Source organism: Alexandromys fortis, unplaced genomic scaffold (genome assembly GCF_014885135.2).
Source record: "Alexandromys fortis isolate MF-2015 unplaced genomic scaffold, M_Fortis_MF-2015_v1.1 scaffold_1, whole genome shotgun sequence".
NCBI classification, from domain to species: domain Eukaryota; kingdom Metazoa; phylum Chordata; class Mammalia; order Rodentia; family Cricetidae; genus Alexandromys; species Alexandromys fortis.
Window position 1 is genome coordinate 4,404,529 of NW_026067927.1, and position 21,520 is coordinate 4,426,048.

General features: G+C 43.3%; 1 protein-coding gene across 4 annotated transcripts in view; it reads right to left on the reverse strand.

Moving 5' to 3' along the window:
* Window positions 1-64: 64 nt before the first annotated feature.
* Window positions 65-21,520, reverse strand: part of Csnk2a2 (casein kinase 2 alpha 2) — a 40,395-nt gene continuing 18,939 nt past the window's right edge. For 3 of the 4 annotated variants that reach the window (XM_050144008.1, XM_050144006.1, XM_050144009.1), the window contains 7 exons: window positions 15,231-15,290; window positions 10,676-10,759; window positions 9,884-9,994; window positions 9,281-9,382; window positions 8,691-8,791; window positions 8,072-8,220; window positions 4,072-5,962 (listed from right to left, as the gene is read on the reverse strand). In XM_050144008.1, coding sequence (XP_049999965.1) covers window positions 5,886-5,962; window positions 8,072-8,220; window positions 8,691-8,791; window positions 9,281-9,382; window positions 9,884-9,994; window positions 10,676-10,759; window positions 15,231-15,290 — 684 coding nt within the window. In that variant the 3' untranslated portion in view covers window positions 4,072-5,885. Of the gene's footprint in view, window positions 509-4,071; window positions 5,963-8,071; window positions 8,221-8,690; window positions 8,792-9,280; window positions 9,383-9,883; window positions 9,995-10,675; window positions 10,760-15,230; window positions 15,291-21,520 lie in introns of those variants that run through there. The other variant, XM_050144007.1, reaches the window with a different exon arrangement.

Here is a 21,520-nt window from a genome sequence, read left to right on the forward strand (position 1 = left end):
GCTGGTCATTGCCCTCTCTGGTTTTGGCCAATGGCCCCTTCCATACTAAAAACTCTACATCCACTTCTTTTAAAACATTTTATTCAATAATATATACTTTTAAAATAATAATATGTAACTGCCCATCATGCCATACACTGCCGCCATCCCGTCTGTGGAGTCTGTGGTCAGCTAGTCCTTGGGATCTGCTGGAGCAACAGGCAGCCATGGGACGGGCCAAGGGCACGGGGAGCAACAGTAACCAACAACCATTTTTGCATACCCTTCACATTTCCCATGCTTTCTGGGTCGGGAGGAAGTCAACAGGAAGCCAAAGGCATGTGAACCTTTTACATTCGGAAGTGAGGTCTGATTTACGGTGGTGGGCTGCCCTTCAGGTGGTCTAGTTCGTGCTCGCCAAGCCTGCCACCATTGTGTGTCTGCTCTCGGGACGTGATCTCGCTACACGCGTTAAGACGTTTGATTTTGCTCTTGTTCTTATGGAAAAGTATGAGGAACCGCAACAGACCTGGGGAGAGATGGGAGGAGGGGAAAGAGGGCATTAATCAATCAGAGCCAGATTGAGAGGCAGGCCACCTGGGACAGGGCACAAACTTGTCTTTTCCACTCGATGGGACACCGGCTGCACGAGCACAGGCCTGAGTGTCCTCTTCCTGCTCTTTGATACTCTAGAGGCAGTCATTGGCCTGCCTTCTGGAGAGGAACTCTGGCCACATTATGTCTGGTCATGTCTCTTGCCCTATTCTTCAAGTTCAGGTGCTGATGCAAATGCCTAGTGACCGTCCCATAAGTCAGACAGGAGGTCCAGCTCCAGGGGCTCAGACCTGACACGCTTTCTGAGGGTACCGAGCCTAGGAAGCTGAAGTCTTGGTATTTATTCCGGGAAAGGGCTGAATCCACTCATTGGAGGACAGTGGGCGGGCTCAAATGATTGCCAACCTGCCTCTGCAAGCAGCTAGCTGTCTGGGATGGCCTTTCATAGCCATCATGGTAAAGTCGGTGACTAGCTTCTACAGACCACAATGAAGCAGCCAGTAAGCTCTCAGTCACTCTGTGGAAACTTCCCTTGGGGGAAAGTTTCTCCTGCTCTACAGGTGAGAAAAGCTGCCCATGCATGTTAAGAAATTACATTCCACCCAAGCTCTTCAGCTTTTGTCCCAGGTTCCAATCCAGAGCGATCAGTCAGGGATAAAAGCACAACCATGCAAGACCCCTACCACCAGCCAAATGATGGTACAGGCCCACAAGGAGTGGTAGGGAGAGATTTTCACAAATACCCAAGCCGGGGTCCCAAAGTTAAAGTCAGGTAACAAAGCCAGTCAGTCCTGAGAAGCAGGGGCCTTGAGTGATGCCACTGAGAAACTAGAGAACAAATCTACAACACTCCAGTCCCACTGCTAACAGCAAACTGATGGCCTCAGCCACCAAGTATGTCTTCAAAGCTCCTAGTGTATGCTGGTGCTTCCCCCTCCAAGACAGGGAAGGCAAGCTAAGGTCCCAGCAACTGTTTGTCTCCTAGTTGGGAAGATCAGGCATTCATTGTTGACATGGCAGCCCATGTCAGTCATCTAGGGCTACACCGTGGAACTGGGGCTGCAGTGTTCACGTGGAAGAATCACCAACAACACAGGCAGCGCTGTCTTCCTGCAAGCAGAAGGCTCCTTGGTTCTTCAAGATCATCCAAACTTGCCGCTGGATAGCAAGATTTCTTTTTTCTTTCTTTCTTTCTTTTTTTTTTTTTTTTTGAGACAGGGTTTCTCTGCGGCTTTGGAGCCTGTCCTGGAACTAGCTCTGTAGACGAGGCTGGTCTCGAACTCATAGAGATCCGCCTGCCTCTGCCTCCCAAGTGCTGGGATTAAAGGCGTGCGCCACCACCGCCCGACTGGATAGCAAGATTTCTGCCCCAAACTTAGTCACCATTTACAGCAAGAAGAGCCAGCAAGTGAAAAACTTAAATTTATTGATTCAAAGTTTGTTTGTATTTTTTGTTTTTCTTTTTAAAATCCCCAATACATGCAGTTCAGGGTTAAGTGTCACATTTGTAGCACATTGTTGAGTATTGACACAAAAGTATGCATCAGTTGCATAATCCAATCTTGCCAGCTTCTATGACAAAGATCGCCACCCCCCAGCGCAAAAGCAAGGGCTCCTAGCCACCTCCCTTCTCATCATCCATACACTGGAATTTGTGTTTTAAAGGCAGGACACACCAGTTTTAATTTTTTAAACTCCCCGGCAAACTCACAAGATCTGCTTGCTTTTGCTTTCAGAAGGGATGGCATTCTGCAAGCACCTCTCCCCGCAGCTCTTATCCACTCATGTGCAAGAGGGAGACTGCCCTTCCTTCTGAGTGTCTGGGAATCTAAACTGACATTAAAGGAAACACTCCTACACTGACCCCAATACACATGAATTCTTCCCATTGTTCCTGTCCCGAAGCTGTGCTGACATAGCAGCCATGATCCTGGAGAACCTAGGTTGTTTCCCTGAGTAGGTACAGCCCAAAGCCCCTAGCAACCACCTCTCAAGGGCCATTGGACCCAAGCCAGGGGCAGTATCCTCTCCCGGCACATTTGTCACAGGAGCTTAGTGACCCCTAGTTTCATTCTCAGGAAGTATGAGCTGTTCAAAGCTCACCTTTATATTTTTCTTACTGGATCCTTTTCTTTCACCTGCACCCCACCACCCAGCCACCTCCCTAAGCCTCTGGGACCCCCAGCTCCTTTCTCTCAGCAGTCAGCCTGAGATTGCTTTCTTTTCTGTGAGAGGACCCATGTGCCCTAAGCCAGGTGGGCATGGACATGTTAAGAGAAGGTTCACGAGGAGGTCTGGCAGGGCACTCTGTTCCATACCAGGCCTCAGGAACACACGCTCTCTTTACACATGCAATAGCTTCTACCCAGCCACCCACAACAGGGACAGGAGCCGGGTTCAAATGAGTGGTGGCCGAAAAGAACAAACCGCCACCAACACACTTCTTAGTAGCATTCTCAGCATGGCTTTCTCAGCCCAGGCAACCTTGAGGTCACACTCCTTGTGGATACCAAGGAGACAGTGAGCTGGAGTCAGCCCTGGGGCTGGAGCCTCTTCTCAGCGCACCAGGTGCCGGTCTTGAACACAGGCAGTACCTGAGATGACAGTGCAACACTACCCTGTTCCCCACTGTTTGTTGTGTTTTTGCTTTTCATTAGGAAATAATTAAGTCCTTGTCATAGGCACTTTTAACTTGTTATAAGGTAATGAAACAAAAGAAAATTACTGAGATGAGTTTAAGATGTATGTATTCATGTGAAGGATACTGAGTGGGTAAATTGACCAGTTTAGTCTGAATGTAACTCTCTCTCTCATGCGCGCGCGCACACACACACACAGACACACAGACACACACACACACTTTAAAACTCTCCAAACTCTAGGGGCTGGACCCAGGTACCCCTGGATCAAGATAAGTTTGGAGACAGGTGAGAGGGCTACTAGATTCACTACAACTTGGGAAACTAGGCAGAGTGCAGATCCAGAGAGAGCAAGCATTAAGCCCAAGGATGTTCCACAGTAAGGGGGAAGAGAGGTAAAATACAGGCACTGCTGCATACAAAGGACACGCCCCACTGAGCTATCACTCAAGGACCTCTCTCCTAGAGCACGCCAAAGAGGAGGGTCAGGGGAACATGGCCAACTCTTCTCACAGAAGTTTTCACTATCTCTGGAGGACCCAGGACAAAGAGGTGGGGTTACTGCTCAATTGAGTCCCCCCCAACAGACTCTTGAACAATTTAAAGGGAGAAGAGAAGCATGGGTAATCAAGGCGATGAAGTTAGAAAACAGGAAAAACATACGGTAACACATTCCCTGGACAACCAAAGGGCGCACGAGAAATCCCATAGTATTCCCAACACTTGAGGTTTGCTGCCTGACATGTTAACCCAGGTTCAGTGGCGTCCATGTCATGTTGCCAAATCAGGAAGAACAAATGTATAGCACATCGGTACACAGAAGCTGATGCAAGGAGGCAGATCTGGATGAAAGTCTTAACTGCACGGCAATGCTTTGGCTTCATAAAGGATCTTAAAGAAGATTTTAAAACTTTATTTATTGTGTGTGTTTACATGCCACAGCACAAGTGTGGGAAGAAGACAGCTTGTGGGAGCAGGCTCTCCCCTTCACCGTGTAGATTTCAGGGACTGAACTCTGGGCATCAGTCTTTGCAGCAAATGCCTTTACCTGCCATGTCACTGGCCCAGAATCTTACTTTTTAACCTATAAACTCAATTCCATACTATCAAGAAAAGTGTTAATTTGCCTTTTAAGTTCTCACAGACCAAACGACAAAATAGAATCTTCATTTAGAGATGGACCTGCTACCAATACCAATACAAGTTTATTGGAATTTGGAATGTAAACAGATGTTTCAAACAAACAATCTAACCTTATAAAAATGTATGGCATTATTAAATAGTTAATGAAGAAACCCTAAGTGTGATGTGGTTTATACCCCAAACATGTTAGGTCTCCAGAGCTGAGGGCATAGCTCCGCAGCCAAGGAGAGGGGACTAGGTGACAAACCATGTCAGTGACCAGTCCCCCAAATGAAATCAGCCCTATAAAAAACAAAAAACAAACAAAATCTACCTCTTTCTGCTAACAGGAGGTTAGCACAGTGGATCTATAAAGCTTTGACACTCGCTCCAGGAGCCCCAGTTCCTCCCCCCAGCCCTGGTCATCCTGCTTCAGCCAGTTGCAGGAGTCATGGGACAACCTTGCCCACAAGCAAGCGCCTGCATGCCAGACTTCTTTGCCATTACATTCATGTATGACCTATCAGAGCTGTAAATGCCATTACCCCGATTGCAGCCAGACCTGTTTGTCACAGGATTAAAAAGAGGGAAGGTGGAGGGCTATGCCTTTTGTACATGTGACGTCTTTCCTGAATGAATCCTAATAGAAAATTTCCCTCCCTCCTTGACCTGCCTGAAGACTAGCTTTGCAGCTGCAGCCATGGTTGTGAACAAAAGTAGTCTTTGTTTTAGAGTGGTACATTAAAGGAGGTGCCTGCACAAAGCTGTGCTGAGAAATGGTGAGGTTTTCCTTACAAGGCAGGGGGAAAACTCAAAAAAGAAACAAGATTCAACAGTTAGGCAAATCCATAAAGGTGAGCCCCAAGTTATGCACACAGCATGGAACTTCTAATGCACCTGGGACCTGTTCATGGCATGTCAAGATTTATAGTGCCTTCTTCTGACACTATAGAGGACGTGGTGAGAGTGACCGCAGTTTGCCTCCAAATGGATAGACTTAGAAGAAAACTGCAGGAATGAGGTACATTTCCTGGAGAGCTCATGTCATAAAAAAATACATAACACATGAATTTGTAAAAGAGCTTAAAAAAAATACTGTCACTGTTTTAATCTTTTTTTCTTTTCTTTCTTTTTTTTCTTTTGTAAATGAGGCTGGTGTGTCAGAACAGACTGCTGACTTTTGCTAAAACTTGAGCCTGAATTCTCACAAAAGAAAACCAGACCACAATGGAATAGATAGGAAGTCAGATATTCAGAGCTTGTTGACCGAACGGGTTAATTCAACAGTGGTATCCTGTTAAACGCAGGTACGTGCACAACAACTCCGAGCGTCTCATCTCCCATGCATTCCAAAGGGAGAGTCCCTCAGATCCTGCACTATGCGCTGCCACACTGAACAACGCAGATCCCTGCAGACTAGTACTGGGGAGTTTCTTGCTTTTGACAGGCTTTAGGTCTTTACTCTTCTTTGCCTTTAGAAGGAATGATTAGAATTTCTTTTTATCACACTGTAGTTTCCTTCAAGTTTTTGTTTGGTTGTTGGTTTTATTGGCAAGCATCAGTGCCGCATTACCGTCGATTCTCCAGGCTTCATCGTGCTGCGGTGAGGCCACTGGAAAGCACGGCGTTCTCTGGGCAAGGCTGGGACTGCTCCTTCACTACAGGGTCTGCAAGAGAGGAGCACAGGTCCACACGTCAGCACCCGCCTTTCCTATTCTATATGCACCAACCCAGACATTTATGAGGAACTCAGGTCACACAAGGACCAGGCACCAGGATCAGGAACGGACTCCTTTTCTTTTTGTCCTCAAGGCAAGGAATAGCACCCAGTCTCATGCTTGCTAGGCAATCTTCTACTAAGTCATAGTCTCAACTACTTCTGAAAATTTTATTTGTTGCTCAAATTAACACTAAACTCAGCCTTAGGCTGCAGCTCAGTCAGGGTAGTGGTCATGCCCAGTGGGGAATTATGTGGAGGTCATTCTACTTCCTTAGAATAGAGACCTGGCTGCCGGGCGGTGGTGGCGCACGCCTTTAATCCCAGCACTCGGGGAGGCAGAGGCAGGCGGATCTCTGTGAGTTCGAGACCAGCCTGGTCTACAAGAGCTAGTTCCGGGATAGGCTCCAAAACCACAGAGAAACCCTGTCTCGAAAAACCAAAAAAAAGAATACAGACCTGGCTGCTGAAAGGCACAGCGACCCTAACTTAGCCACCAATTTCTTGTCATTTCTTCTTTACGTACCAACATAATACCTAGCCTTTAAATTCTTTAAAGCATGTACAATGAGCACCTTATAAAAAGGGTGAGTAAAAGAGCCTGTGGCAGTCTATCAATTTTAAGCAGAGAGAAATACTCAATTTATTTAGAAAAGCAATCAAACAATTATCTGAAATATCAGGTTGTTTTTGTTATTATTTCAGAGACAGGGTCTAACTATATATACTAGATTGCTTCAAATTTGCAATCCGTATGCATTTGCCTCATGGGTTTATACCAGTACTGCTTTTTATTTTATTGTATTTGTTTGTTTGCTTGTTTTTTTCAGACAGGGTAGCCCAAGCTCTCAGGGAACTCACTCTGTAGTCCAGGCTGGACACCAATCTTTAGGTGTGTATCACCACACCTGGCTATTTGTTGTTTTAAGACTGAGTTTTATTATGTATCCCACTGACTGCCTCTAAGTGCTTGGCTTAAAGGTGTGTGCCACTACGCCAGGCGACACTAGTATCCTGAAGGTGGTCTACCTTGAAGAGTAAAAACAGCTTTGTGATTGAAATGAGAAAGCAGACGATGGAATGTCAGCAGTCCAGAGCTCAGAAGGCTGAAAGAGAAGACCCTTTCAACTTCTTGTTGCTTTAAATTTCTGTCCTAGGTTTAAGACCATAGTAAGTCCTTCATACTCATTACAATTACTAGAAATTAGCTAAATTCCAAAGGAAAAAAGGACAGGAAAAGCGCACAAAGGGGTCAAAGAACAGCCCCTTCCATGACTGACTAGACTGAACCACCTCTGCCCCCACACGGAAAGATGTACTCAAACCACAAGCAAGTGCAAGAGGCCACATGCTGTGGGAAATGTCAGAGCCTGGCGCTCACTTCAGGTTGCTCTTATTCACATACTGCTTCCTTTAGAAACCATTAGTGTCATCCCACTGCCTTTTTGTCTGTTTGCTTTGTTTTGAGACAGGGTTTCACTGTGTAGCCTTGGATGTCTTGGAAATTGTTCTGTAAACCAGGCTGATCTCGAACTCAGAGATTCACCTGCCTCTGCCTAAGTGCTGGGGTTAAAGGTGTGCATCACCACCACCCAGCTGATCTTCCTATTTTTAACTTATTTCTTTAAAGGGAAAAAAAATAATCTTTGATTATATTTTCACACTTGGAAAAGAAAATCTTGCCAGGCAGTGCTGTCACACTTTAATCCCAGCACTCAGAAGGTAGAAACAGAAGGACCTCATTGAGTTCAAGGTCAGCATGGTCTACAAACTGAGTTCCAGGGCAGGTCCCAAAGTTACAGAGACACCCTGTCTCTAAAACAAACAAGAATCTTAGATACCTCAGTATACAAGGCCAGAATGATGGGAATGGGTAGACAGCATTGCCTCAGGGGTATTACTAACAGTGAATTAAGCAAACACCTCCAGGAACTAATAAAAATCACCTGTAAATTGCTCTCAGTGATCTAGGATAACGATTTGAAGCCAAATTCCTAGGTTGATCTAATCCAAATATCTAGTTTTCTGACTGACACCAAAGATAAAGGGAGACACTCACAGAAGTATGGGTGCTCCATGGCCTCTTTGGCAGTCAGTCTCTGTTGATGGTCGTACCGCAGGAGCTTGTCGAGAAGATCTAGGGCCTCAGGGCTGACAAGGTGTCTGTTCTCACTATGGATAAAGTTTTCCCAACGCTTCCGTGAATGCCTACAAAAAGTGTATCATTAATAGTCTGAGACTAAATACAAGAAAAACCTCCTCTAATAGACCTAACACAAACCAACCCTTAGAATGCTGCACTCTGTGAAGCAGCTGAAGCTCATTCTTCTCAGTACCTACTTCAGAACAGGCTGGTGTAGGTACAGCCTGGTGCCCCCGTATAACCACGGCATGCTGACATGAAACTGCTCAGTCTATTTAAAACATCTGCATCTGATTAAGCATTATTCTTCTGCCTTATTTTTTCATCAACTGTAAGGCCTGGTGGTAACAAAGCGAGGCAATGGTTGGTAGATATCTGTGAGTTCAAAACTAGCTCTGGTCTACACAGAAGTGAGACTCAACCTCAATAAATAAATTGGATAAATGAGAAATTGGATTTTGTGTAATATTCCCACTTCAGAAATAGAGCAATGCTTGCTCCCTCCCTTACCCTCTCTCTTCCCTTTTTTACTTACTGTCCCAAGATATCATTGAAGTGTGGATCTAGGTCTATGTGGTACTTCTTCAGATACCCATACAGTTCATCTGTCCCCAGAACCTTGGCAATTCGAACAAGCTGAAACACAGAACACACTGAACCAAACCACCAAGCACAAAGCTTCCCATGAACTTGCCAGGACACTGTGCTGGGTCTGGGAATTAGGAAATTCCACACTACCCAAATCTCTACGGACCCAACAGAGACCCCAGCCTAGAATAAACAAAGAGACTTAAGGACACAAAGCTCACATGAATGCAAGATTCTAAACTGCTTTTAAAGGGTTAACATAATTTAGATGCTAATATCTTTGGGGACACTGATCAACAACTAGAATCTGTTTTTGTCAGACAAAGAGCTGCGTTATTTCTTAGAGCCATCTTTAACTTTCACCACAGACAGCATTAGCTGTCTCTGCATGGTCGGGGCCCTTATGCCTACCTACATATAATTATTCGTTAGCTTACAGAGCCCATGTGCACTGAGCAACACTCCATACCTCATTCCTGCCCCAGAGGCTATTTCCCTAGCATTTGTGACAAACCAGCAAGGGCTGAAGCTGCTCACCTGGTCGTAGTTGTCCTGCCCATGGAAGAATGGCTCCTTTCGGAATATCATGCTTGCTAACATACAGCCCAAGCTCCACATGTCCAAGCTGTAATCATACATCTGAAGGCAGAATGTCATGAAGTCAACAATGTATCAACTCGAGTTTCTCATACTCATCTGACATCTAAAGATTAGCCCTTGCTTTTGAGGCACTACAGCCTTATCCATACTAGACAAGTATCTACTACTAAGCTCCATCCTCAGCTTTTCTGCAGTTACTTTAGAACTAAAAGTCACCCCTTTCCCTTAAGATTAAGAAGAAAAAAGCCAGCAAGAGATTTAGTAAAAGGCTGTCAAGCCTCTAACATAAGTTTGGTTATAAGAACCAATATGGCGGAGATCACAAACTCCTGCGAGTTTGTCTTCTGACCTTCCCACGAGGGCTATAGTTACAAGTATGCTCATACATACACATACACACATAAAAAATAATAAATTCTTTGTTAATGTAGCTGAGAAAAACCTTTAGAGTATAATAATAAACAACTGACTACACAGCAATCAGGAAAATCCTTAAGAGAATATAAAGATAGCTCAGAGCAGCTTCACTGACACATTCACCTGATAGTCCACAAGGAGCTCTGGTCCCTTGAAGTACCTCGAGGCCACGCGAACATTGTACTCCTGAGCAGGATGATAGAATTCCGCCAGACCCCAGTCAATCAATCGGAGCTATGAGAAAGACCAAACAATGCGAGAGGTGCACTTCCAGATGCCCACCCATACCTGAGGATGCCACACCACATCTCTGCTACAGGTATTCGGCCACACGTAGCGTACCCATGAAGTCTACTTCAGAAACTGTAGATGAGGTCATTTCTGGAGTAGAGTACTTAGAATATTCTGAGTTTTTCCCCTTTTATAGTTATCCTGGTTTTTTACTCTACAAATCAAAAGCACTCAGCCTTTTTTCAGTCTCCATGCTCCTTTCATGTGGAACACATTTCCCATCATTCACAGCTCTAAAGCCTCAGGCACTACTGAAGGACTCAAGTGCATGCCCCACTCTGGAACTGCTCTATTTGGTCATTAAGCTAACACGGGCTAAAACAACCAGAGTTGGAGAGACCCAAGTGTACTTTTTAGGGACAGTAGGGTTGGTCTAATGGTCACTAAAAAGCAAAGCAGAAACTACTACTATAGTTTGTTCCTGAGGTCCTCTGAACACAAAAACCAAAATAAAACCAGTGACCATAGCCAAGGTCACATGTACTTCCTGGAGACTAGAGAAGTCACAGCAACTCAGCCTACTGAAGAAATGTACGCTCTACAGACACCACAGTGCTACTGGACAAGGCTGAGGTTTCCCCAAGCCTTCAGCAAAGATATGGTGCTACCTGGCTAGACTGGTACCTTTTTTTGTTGGTGATCTATCATGACATTGTGAGGTTTCACATCCCTGTGCATGATTCCCTTGCTGTGGCAGTAATCCAGAGCCTAGAAGGTAAGAAAGCAGAGAAAAGTAAGCAAACCCTCTACCATCCCCAAGGCAAACACATTTTTATTATTTGTGACACTTTACCTTGAATTGTCTCAAAAAGGGCAGCTTACTGCCTTTAAGGAGAGAGAAAATAAGATGCTCTCCAGGGACACTACAGCTGGTAGCCAATAGAAAGGGGGCTGTTGATGATCATAATGAAGGTTGCTTTAAAAAAGAGAGAATGAGAGGCCAGAGTGTGGGACCTCAGAATCTACGTGGACATGAAAAATGAATGACATATGAATATATTTATTTTTTTCCCCACGAGACAGGGTTTCTCTGTAGCTTTGGAGCCTGTCCTGGAACTCCCTTTGTAGACCAGGCTGGCCTCGAACTCACAGAGATCCACCTGCCTCTGCCTCCCGAGTGCTGGGACTAAAGGTGTGCGCCACCACCACCTGGCCTGAAGATATCTTTTAACCAGGCAGACTTAAGTTATGTGAACTATGTGAGTTTACATTTACACTTTTTCTTAAACATAAAACCTGAGCCAGCATCTAAGAATTACTATTATTAGAGAATTATTATTAGAGAAAATCACTTCCTGTAATATAATCAGTATAAAAGGCTTTTAAGTGTTGAAAGCCAATGATCCTTAGTAAACGGAAACTGAGAGCTGTGTAACCAATGCCACCATGTTGTTGTAGAGCTTTTCAGCACCCCCATAGTTCCCTGGAGCTCGTTTTTAGTTAATGCCTATGCCAAGCTACTCCTGGGCACCGTGGATCTGCTATCTAGAGAGTTCTTACCGCTGGATATTATTACTAATAGTACAGTACTTTGTCTAATTTTCTCACTGAACTTATTTATTTTTGACACTGAATCATTTATGAACTTACTAGGGTTGTTTCTACTTTTGGCTGCGGAGAGCAAATGCTTCAATGAACAATCATATTTAAGTTATTCTGGAGGGTAGGTATCCATTTATCTGGGGTAAATTTTTTAGGGGCAGAAGCGCCTTGTTGCATGGTAACTTTACAATTTTTAAGAAACTGCCTGTTTTCAAGTCCAGCACAAGATGGTCCCAGTTTTTCCACATTCTCACCAACAGCTGTCACTGTTTTTTTTTGTTGTTGTTGTTTTTGCTGGCCTCTCCCTCCCAAGTGCTGGGATTAAAGGCATGTGACACCACCACCTGTTCCTTTTTAAATTACAGCTATACAGGTAGCTCAATGTATTTCTCATTTGTATTTTCTTATTAGTGATGAAACTTCTGTCACGTGTTTACTGATCATTCTCTCTCTATATATTTAAATGTAGACTACAAATAACATATATTTATATTATATCAAAATATATTTATATTGTCTTTAAAGAAACATTGATTTAAAATTTTAAGCTTGGATTATTAACAAGCCTTTTTCCTTTTCATTGCTACACAGTTCAGTCAGGCTGCCCTCCACTCTCCGTACCCAGACTGGCCTCAGAGTCAATATTCTCCTGCCTCAGACTCCTGAGTGCTGGGATTACCCCACCCAGCTTTTTTTTTTTTAAACCCCTAATATATCTCCCACCTATCCACTCACAGCTCTTAAATCTTCTTTAACACACACACACACACCATAGGTCATCTTTGTGAACACCAAAGTTAGATCCTTTGGCTTAAGAAGCACAGGAAAGTTTCAGGAGGCCAGAAAATTCTTCATGTGGGGGCCTCCTGTATTAAAGACTATTCAGCACAATACATGGCATCTACTTATGGTCTAGGTGTCAGGTGTGTCACTTGGGCTGTGACAACAAAAGTAATTCTAGATACCAAGTACCTCCTGCAGTGGTAGACTAAGAAGGACCATACCAGGCATCTTCATGCTGGAGGGTTTTTAAACAGAGAACAAGCAAGCAGCATGCCAAGAAACATGTTCCCTGTTCTATAGCAACAGTAACAGACAAGCTTTGACATTTTTAATTTGAATTTGTAGAGTGGACAATATAAAACCTGGGGATAGAGGTGAGATATAATCTCCAAAGAAGGGAATACTAGACAGAAGGAGCCTAAGAGCACTTTCTGGATGTCCATAATTTTTCTGTCAGCCTTGTCCATTGTTTTTTGTATAGTAGAGTAGCCACCAGCTATGCAAGACCACTAAGCACTTGGCAAGTGATCAGTATCACATGAGCAGAGAACAGAGCTCTTAGGTTTTGCTTGAACAGCTACCATAGATCTAAGGACACTTGGCTGAAGGTTTATACATACCAAGTCTACTATCACAGAAACTCAAGATTTACTTTACAACAGCTGTAGCAAGATTCTAACGTGCTGTTGTGCCTTCATTAAACTGACATTTTGCTTAATCAGCATTTCATTTCATAGTTCTCATTCAAGTCCCATCTTGGCAGTTTTCTTATAAAACTAGGCTCTATGTGGGCAAATGCCCCTGGATCTGAACCAGATCACAGGAAACCTGGAGATAGGGTCGGTCACCGAGCAGTCACACAAAACATCCAGCTCAGTTTCCGCCATTTTACCCAGCCTTTGTCAAAGATAGAATCCAGACAATACCTGGGATGGGAAAGCCACTTGGAAGCAAGGGCTGAGGGGAAAAGCAGCAGTGATTAGTTCTTAGCAGTACTTACTGGCCAAACACCCTGTGGGGATCCTAAAACACCTTTAAATTCCTGTTGATCATTCATCAGTAGGAACAGATAGAATACTGCTACCACTAGACAGTAGCAGGGCCCCAGCACTGAGGACAGCTGTGCTAGTTTCTTTGTCCAGCTGGCACTCGCTAAAAATCCACAAAACCTAAATACTGACCTAAATGAACACTTCTGAGAAATGGGCAGTGGCTCTTAAGGGTGCATGTGTGGGGTTTTCTGGGAGGACTGCAAACCTCTTCCTACTAGACTTCTAGTCTGGAGAAAACACAGAAAAGGTGGACCAGGTCAAGCTCTAGTCTACCCTTCCCAACAAAAAGGGAGCTCAATAGACATGGAGTGAATCTCAAGCCCACCACTTGTGGCTCCAGGAACAGGCAGATCATTAAAGCACAATTCTATGGAAAAGCATTCATTTCATGGAGTCAGGTCTTTAAACTTCCACTCCCTAAGTCCAGCCTTGCTCTAACCTGGTTCAAGCAATGTTCCACAGTTCCCACATAAACCCCATCTTGGGAATTTTCTTAATTGACATCTAATCCCCCCCCCCCCCCCCCCAGTTTTTGTAATACTCTATGATTTATATTATTATTTTGGAGAGAATTCTCACTTTGTAGCTCTGGCTGGCCTGGAATGTACTATGTAGATTAGGTTTGTATTGAACTTAAGAGACCCACTGCCTCTATCTCCCCAGTGCCAGGAGTTAGTCATACGCCACCATGCCTGGCCAATTCTGTATTTATAAAGCACTTCTGTGAGCTCATAGTTCTTATGAAGTTATTAGTGATTCATTACCTTAAAAGGTACATGCAGCATTTTCAGAATGCTTTACTCAAGTGTTCACCTAGACAAATGAAAATATTCTTTTGCCAATTGATAATGCTTCTATTTTTCTTTTTTATAGTACTTGGTATTTTTAAGTCATTTAGAAGGTCCACCCATCACTTCTCCCTAGATTGAGCACTAGCACTTGGGGTGAGGGGTAGATCTTCTCATATAAGAAAGGATGTTAAAAGACAGTTTGATAAAAACAAACAAAAAAAGACTGCCAATTCTGTACCCATCCCTCTTTATGACTTTCCCACGAAGAAATAACCATTTTACACCCTTTAAAATCAAGGGCTGGCCACAGGGGTTGACTTTGGTTAACAGGTGCGGGCAAACCAGCCCAGGCCAGGTTGAAGTGTTTACACATTGAGGTCTTCATTCTGACGGGATCAACTATTCCAGCAACGTCAGCCTGTATCACAAGATACATGAATGGGGCCAACCCAGACCACTTTGTCTCAGTCAGGCAGACTTGAATCTAAAAAAGACTTACCAGGCAAACTCTGAGATTACGAGCAATAAGAATCCATCTTTAAAGTCTTTATGTCTGAGTGACTTAGGAAAACTTCAACAGCCAACAAGAGGCACAGGGGGTTGTGAGCTTTGTATAACGGCCCTGTCCTGCCTTTGACCAGTCTTCTAAATTTTACTGAAAACCTGTGAGGAGGGCTGGAGAGGTGACTCCGTGGCTAAAAGCACTGGCTGTTCTTTTAGCTGGTCCTGGTTCAATTCCCAACCCTCGCATAACAGTTCACAACTGTCTGTAACTCCATTCCAGAGGATCTGACGCCTTCACACCAATGCACATAACATAAAGTTAAATTAAAAAAAAGAAAAGAAAAGAAAACCTAAGAGGTCTCACAACAGAATTCTCATCAGAAGTTTAGGCCTTACTTGATTCTCTGGGTAGCAGAAGATATTCTGCTTAAATTTTGTCTTTTCAAAAACTTCTTAAAGGAATATGCCTGATTTTTTTTTAAAGTACTGTTTACAAATGCTACTTACTTTAAGTAGTTCATACATATAAAACCGGATATCAAAGTCAGTCAGGATCTGGTAGAGTTGCTGAAACAGATTTTAGAAAACAGAAAGTTAATTTAGTCTGATTGTATTTGTTATTCTAAATGCTGGCCTTCCTCCGCAAATTTAGTTACAATGGCCACCCACAACTTCACTGCCTGACCTGGAATGGCAAAGATGAGGGAGCTCAACAGTCCACCTTCAGCAGAGAAGGGGAAAAAGAAGAGTTCTGGGAGAGGGAAACACTATAGCCAATTTGATCTTTGCTACTTAACGTTCTAGAATTCTAATAACTACAGCCACGCTGTTGTTAAGTCAAAGTTGTCTAGCTGTCTACATCAAGCTGAGCCCACCCAGCTCAGAGCACACATGGAACCTTCCCCAGCTGCTGCCGACTAGTGTTAGGGGAATGAAATGACTTGTAAAAGAAACAGAGAGAAAGTAGTAGTCATTTGAAAAATGCCATGAGTCTTCTCAAAAATCTATGCCCTCTGATCCCAAGAATTCCAGGCTAAAAAAGATTACATAGGCAGTAACTGATATATTTTTTTAAAAAGGAATAATGTAATAAGGTGTTAAAAATAAAAAGGTAGCAGTGTCAAACATGACCACAAGACAAGCTAACACACGCAAGGAAACTTTCATTACTGATAATCCAGAGATTCGCCTCATGGAGTTTGAAATAAATTTGAATTTCTTGGAGCAGAGTACCAGGATCATTAAAGAGTCACATGTGCAGTCAGACACTATACATTGCCTTTAGTAACCAATAGTTCCAAGCAAATTCCTTTCCCTGTCAATGTAGGCAGTGTTTCCTATAAATAAAGTTAATTGAAACAACTTTAAACTTTTCTTTTATTAAAGAAAAGAATCACATATCCCAGGGATCTTCCAAGGAACACAGAATGGTAACACTGTGATTTTATAAACAGGAAAATGAAACTTATCTGCAAATATGACAAAGAAACTGATTAAAAGCAGTTGTAGAGAAGAGGCCACATCTCTCCTCCCCCATAGGGAAGAGTAACTTGCCTTTCCAGCTTAGTAAGAATATGTAGCTCTCTCAGCCCCAGATAACTGCTGGCTTGGGCCCATAAGATGCTGTGCGGGTAGGGGCTTACCTGTGGGCTGAGCTGTACTCAAGCGTACTTACTCACTAACTTGTTTCAGCCTCCTAAGGACCAAACCCCAGGTCTCTGTCTTCCCAACCCTGTGCTTCAAGGCAGGTTTCTTAGCTAGTACTTGATCACAACTGGCAACCAGAATATAAAGATCTAAGATACCAACTTGGGTGTGAGAGATCAATCGCAGAGGCTGTGCTAAACTGAACCATGAGGTCAAGAAATAACCCAGAAAAGAGAAAAGATCAAGTTCTCAAACCCCCAGAGTGCTAATATTTTATATTTCTAAAAAACCAATATGGGATATCTTATTTGAACCTTTATCTCTAAAGGGCTTTTTCCTCTTGGATCACGTACTATCTATATAAATCATCATGTAAAGGACCTAAGGTATAAAAACAAATGCCCTTAGGCTGTCAGCAAAGTATTCCTGACTATTCTAACCAGTACTACTTTTACTAAATATGAAAGACATTTACTCACACAACAGTGCTTGGACCTATTCCATTAAAAAGCCCTGAATGGCTGACCATCAGTCAGTCTGACCTTTCTTCATGGTTCTTGGTGGGATTAAGATTAAACTACATCTGGACCAAGTAACCACCTGTGCTTATGATTAAGTCCTTAAGGGCCCCGGCGGTGGTGGCGCACGCCTTTAATCCCAGCACTAGGAAGGCAGAGGCAGGCGGATCTCTGTGAGTTCAAGGCCAGCCTGGTCTACAAAGGGAGTTCCAGGACAGGCTCCAAAGCTACAGAGAAACCCTGCCTCGAAAAACCAAAAAAAAAAAAAAAAAAAAAAAAAAAAAAAAGTCCTTTTCAAGGGCCAACCTGGTTTCCTCTAATTGTTACTCCAATCTCCATCGCAGACTTCAGGAATCACCTTCTCTGAGACACCAACAGGTATCTGCTCCTCCATTGCCCCCTTTCAGAGATCCTCTCCAAACCACCGCCTCAGCTTTCTACACAGAAATGGGTCTCATCCTTCTTTAAACCCTAGGTCATGCTTTCCCTCTAGGGCAGTGATTCTCAACCATCCTAATGCTAAAATCCTTTCATATACATTTGTTTCATGTTGCGGTGACTCCCAATCATAAAATTATTTCTTTACTACTTCATAATTTAATTTTGCTACTGTTACCATGATTGGTAATGTAAATACCTGATATGGGACCCTACAGAGGTTGAGAACCACTGCTCTAGGGTGTTTGTTCACAGCATAGTGAGACTCTCAGGGTCCCTAGAATTAGCACCAGGTACTGGTAGGGAGCTGAGTTCTGAAGGTAAATCCTCACTGTAGTAACCGCGAACCTGCTACCTGCCTAGAGTCCTATGCCAGTGTTGCCCGAATAACTAGCTATGTATATATAAGGAAAGCAGCTGCTGCCAGCTGATGGTCACTACTGTGGTGATTCAGGATCTCTGAAGTCTTCCCACCTTCCCAAGTGTCATGAATGCACTGCAAAGCTGTATCCTACACCCACTGTCTCCACCAAACTCTTAAGTCAAGCCCTCACAGCAGGACAGCATGTCTAGCTCCTCCACTCGCTCTTATAATGCTTACCAGTTAGTGACTGAAACAGACCTAGCTTTCAAGAACTAGCAGAGTTCATGTGAAATTACAAAGGGAAACTTCCTAAGAAGCACATTTTCCTTCCAGGTATGCAGAGAATATTATTAACTAAGCAACTGCAGACTGTTGGCAGGAAAACGCTTTGCTCACATTTGCATAAGAGACTTACCAAAAACAAACCAAGTTGTTTCCCCAGAAGATTATGGTCTCACAAGTAGAGGCACTTGCTACCACACCCAACAACCTGAGTTACATCCCTAGGACCCACATGGTACAAAAAAGAACTAATTTCTACAAGTCTGATTTATACTCACTCACAAATAAAGTTTATAAAGGTAGTAAGGAAGAAACGACTTACCTATTCAGGTCAGTTGCAAAGCCTCAAACACACTGGTGATTCCCTAAAAATCAGTTCTACTACAGGAGTAATCTAATGAGCCTGGTTGAATATGTCTTTGACTTTTAAAATAAACCCTGCAACATGTGAAGAGGAGAATAGCAGACAATGCAACTTGATAACCAGGCTTGATGTCTCCTATGCACAAGTACAAACATCCAAGGAATCACCACAGCGGGCCTCACTTACTCCTACTGCATGCATGAATGCGTAACTTCAAAGACTCTGGGGAACTGTCACAGTCAGTCATACTGTGTTCTTGCCTAATGGCTACAATTCAAGAGGACTTCATTTTCTATGGACTCTGATCCAGTACTCAAGAGCACAGATATAAGAAGTATGAGAACGCAGAGCGAGTATACACAGCTCAGTATACACCTGATGGAGGAAGGTCATTGGCTAATAAAGAAACTGGCTTGGCCCATTTTATTGGTTAGAACATAGGTGGGTGGAGTAAACAGAAGAGAATGCTGGGAGGAAGAGGAAGTGAGGTCACAAGAAATGCAGCTCCTCTCAGAGCCAGATGCCTCAGACAGAGAGGCCAGGCTCTGCTCTCCCATGCAGCTCAGACCCAGGATGGACGTAGGTTAGAATCTTCCCCGTAAGCGCACCTTGGGGTGCTTACACACATTACTAGAAATGGGCTAGTCCAGGTGTGAGAGTTAGCCGAGAAGAGGATAGATAGAAATGGGCCAAGCGGTGTTTAAATTAATACAGTTTGTGTGTTGTTATTTCGGGCATAAGCTAGCAGGCAGTTGGGGTGCTAGGGACGCAGCCCCACCGCTCCTATTTCAACATACACCAAGAAATCTCAGGGTTCAAATGGAGGAAGATCAAAAAGGAGGGGATATATAAAGCCAAAGATAAGCATTATTTCATGTTGTAGCCACCAATTTAGATACTGCTAACAAGTAACCTTCAAAACCGAAAAAACAAAACAGTGTTGTTTGGAAATTTACGGAACTAGAACAAATTTTAATTTATAACATTCTTAATGCACAGATAACTGGCATCTCAACTGATACCTTTTCCTTTAGACTTGTTCTAAGACATGGTCTTCCTATGGCGCTCAAGCTGACCTGGAACTCACTATTAGTTCAGGTTGGCCTTGAATTTAGAATTCTCCTATCTCAGTCTCCCAAGCACTGGGATTGTATACAAGTGTGTGCCACCACACCCGACTCTCACTGGACACTTTCAAGTTGAGAAGTGTGCTGTTAAGTAATTACTCTAACTCTTAGGGACAGCCCCCCCTCCCCCGCCCTTTAAAGTTTGTCTTTTTAAGGGACACTATGTTTCTTTTACTGTTTAACTTTGACATACAGAAATCTGATGGTTTTTTAAAGGGAAACACCAAACTAGTACCTCTATCATGAAATGTAACACTAGCGAAAAATTAGTAAGGAACCATCAGGGTTTAAAACATGACCCACATTAGAATCACAAAGCAAACATCAACAGGCTCCAAATAGTCAGCACTGTACAGGCTAGGTATCTGTGGTGCTTGTGACCAAAAGTTGTTTGTTTTTCAAGACAGGATTTCTTTATGTATCCCTGTCTGTCGTGGAACTTGCTCTGTAGATCAAACATGCCTTGAACTCAGAGATCTCCCTGCTTCTGCCTCCTGAGTGCTGGGATTAGAAGCATGCACAACCACCACCCTGTTTCTAATGTTGGTTATTTTTTACTTCTTAGAATATTTGCATAAAAATAATTAAGTATTTTGGTGATGAGACCAATTAATTCATTTATGGTTTGTTTTGGGGGTATTTTATTTTTTGAAATAGGGTATCATGTTGACCTCAAATTCCCAATCCTTTTGGTTTCTGCCTTCTGAAGGATAGGATTAGATACCCCAGCCACATCTGAACAAAATCCAAAATCCATTTGTGTTTCATATATTCATATACACAGAACAAAGGTAAGTTCAAACCTTTTTTTTCTTTTTGGAGACAGTGTCTTATTATGTATCCCTAGATGGCCTCAAACTCAGAGATCTACTTGTCTCTACCTCCCAAGTGCTGACATTAAAGGCATGTACCACCACATTCAGTTCATTCAATATTTTAAATAGTTCTGGTCATGAAAAAAGCTTCCCCTTCTCTACTTTGTGGGGTGATAAGACTTGTAGACTAGGGATGCAAAACCTGGATAGAACATGTTTTCTGGATACAAATACAAATAAATTAAGAGTCAATAATATAAGAATTTCTGAAAAGCCCAGTTGATCTTGAACCATATACTCACACACATACAGCTCTAAAGACATTATGGGGACAACAGTAACTGAGAAAGTTCTAAAAAAGGCCATGATAGTAGATGGATTACAGTATAACTACCTAAACTTCTTGGATACTGTGAGGAACACAGAAACACACTCAGATTCTATTAACAGCACATTCAAGAACCAAGTATGGTAATGTCCAACTAACTCTAAGACGACTTAAGAGGAAAAAAAAAAGAACCTAGCAATGAGAGGGAAAGACAGATTTAACAACAGCAAGGGCATCAAAAACATTGAGTGGCCAATCAACAGGCTGATAGGTGGACATTGTGCAGAAAGTCTGGGAGGAAACCCCTTAACCTGCTAGTTTAAAATCTGCATTTCTAACTCAAAACCTATCACCTAACACTAACAAATAAGAAGTTAGGCAGGAAGACAGCTGCCTAGATTTACACACTGTATATACACTTTCAGAGACTACAATGAAGAAAAGCTGCCTAAACCCCCCCCCCCCCCCCCCCCCCCCCCCCCCCCCCGACAGGGTTTCTCTGTGGCTTTGGAGCCTGTCCTGGAACTAGCTCTTGTAGACCAGGCTGGCCTCAAACTCACAGAGATCCTCCTGCCTCTCCCTCCTGAGTGCTGAGTGCACCACCACCACCCGGCTCCTAAACTCATTTTACAAACATAATATAACCTAGATACCAAAGTAAGATGTCTGCATAATGAAAGAAAATTTACAGATTAAAACTGTCAACTGATTCCCCCCCCCCCAAAAAAAGGCCCCAAACCAACCAAGTGTGTCCGCTGCATTGCTGCTTTTGTTTTGCTGTGTAGTGATAGTGATGGAACCTAAGGCCCTGTGCATGCGAGGGACATCAGTGCTAGGTGAACACCCATCACCAAGCCACAACATAAGCCACGTCACCCTGACATTCAATGAGAACAAACACTCTTCGGATAGTA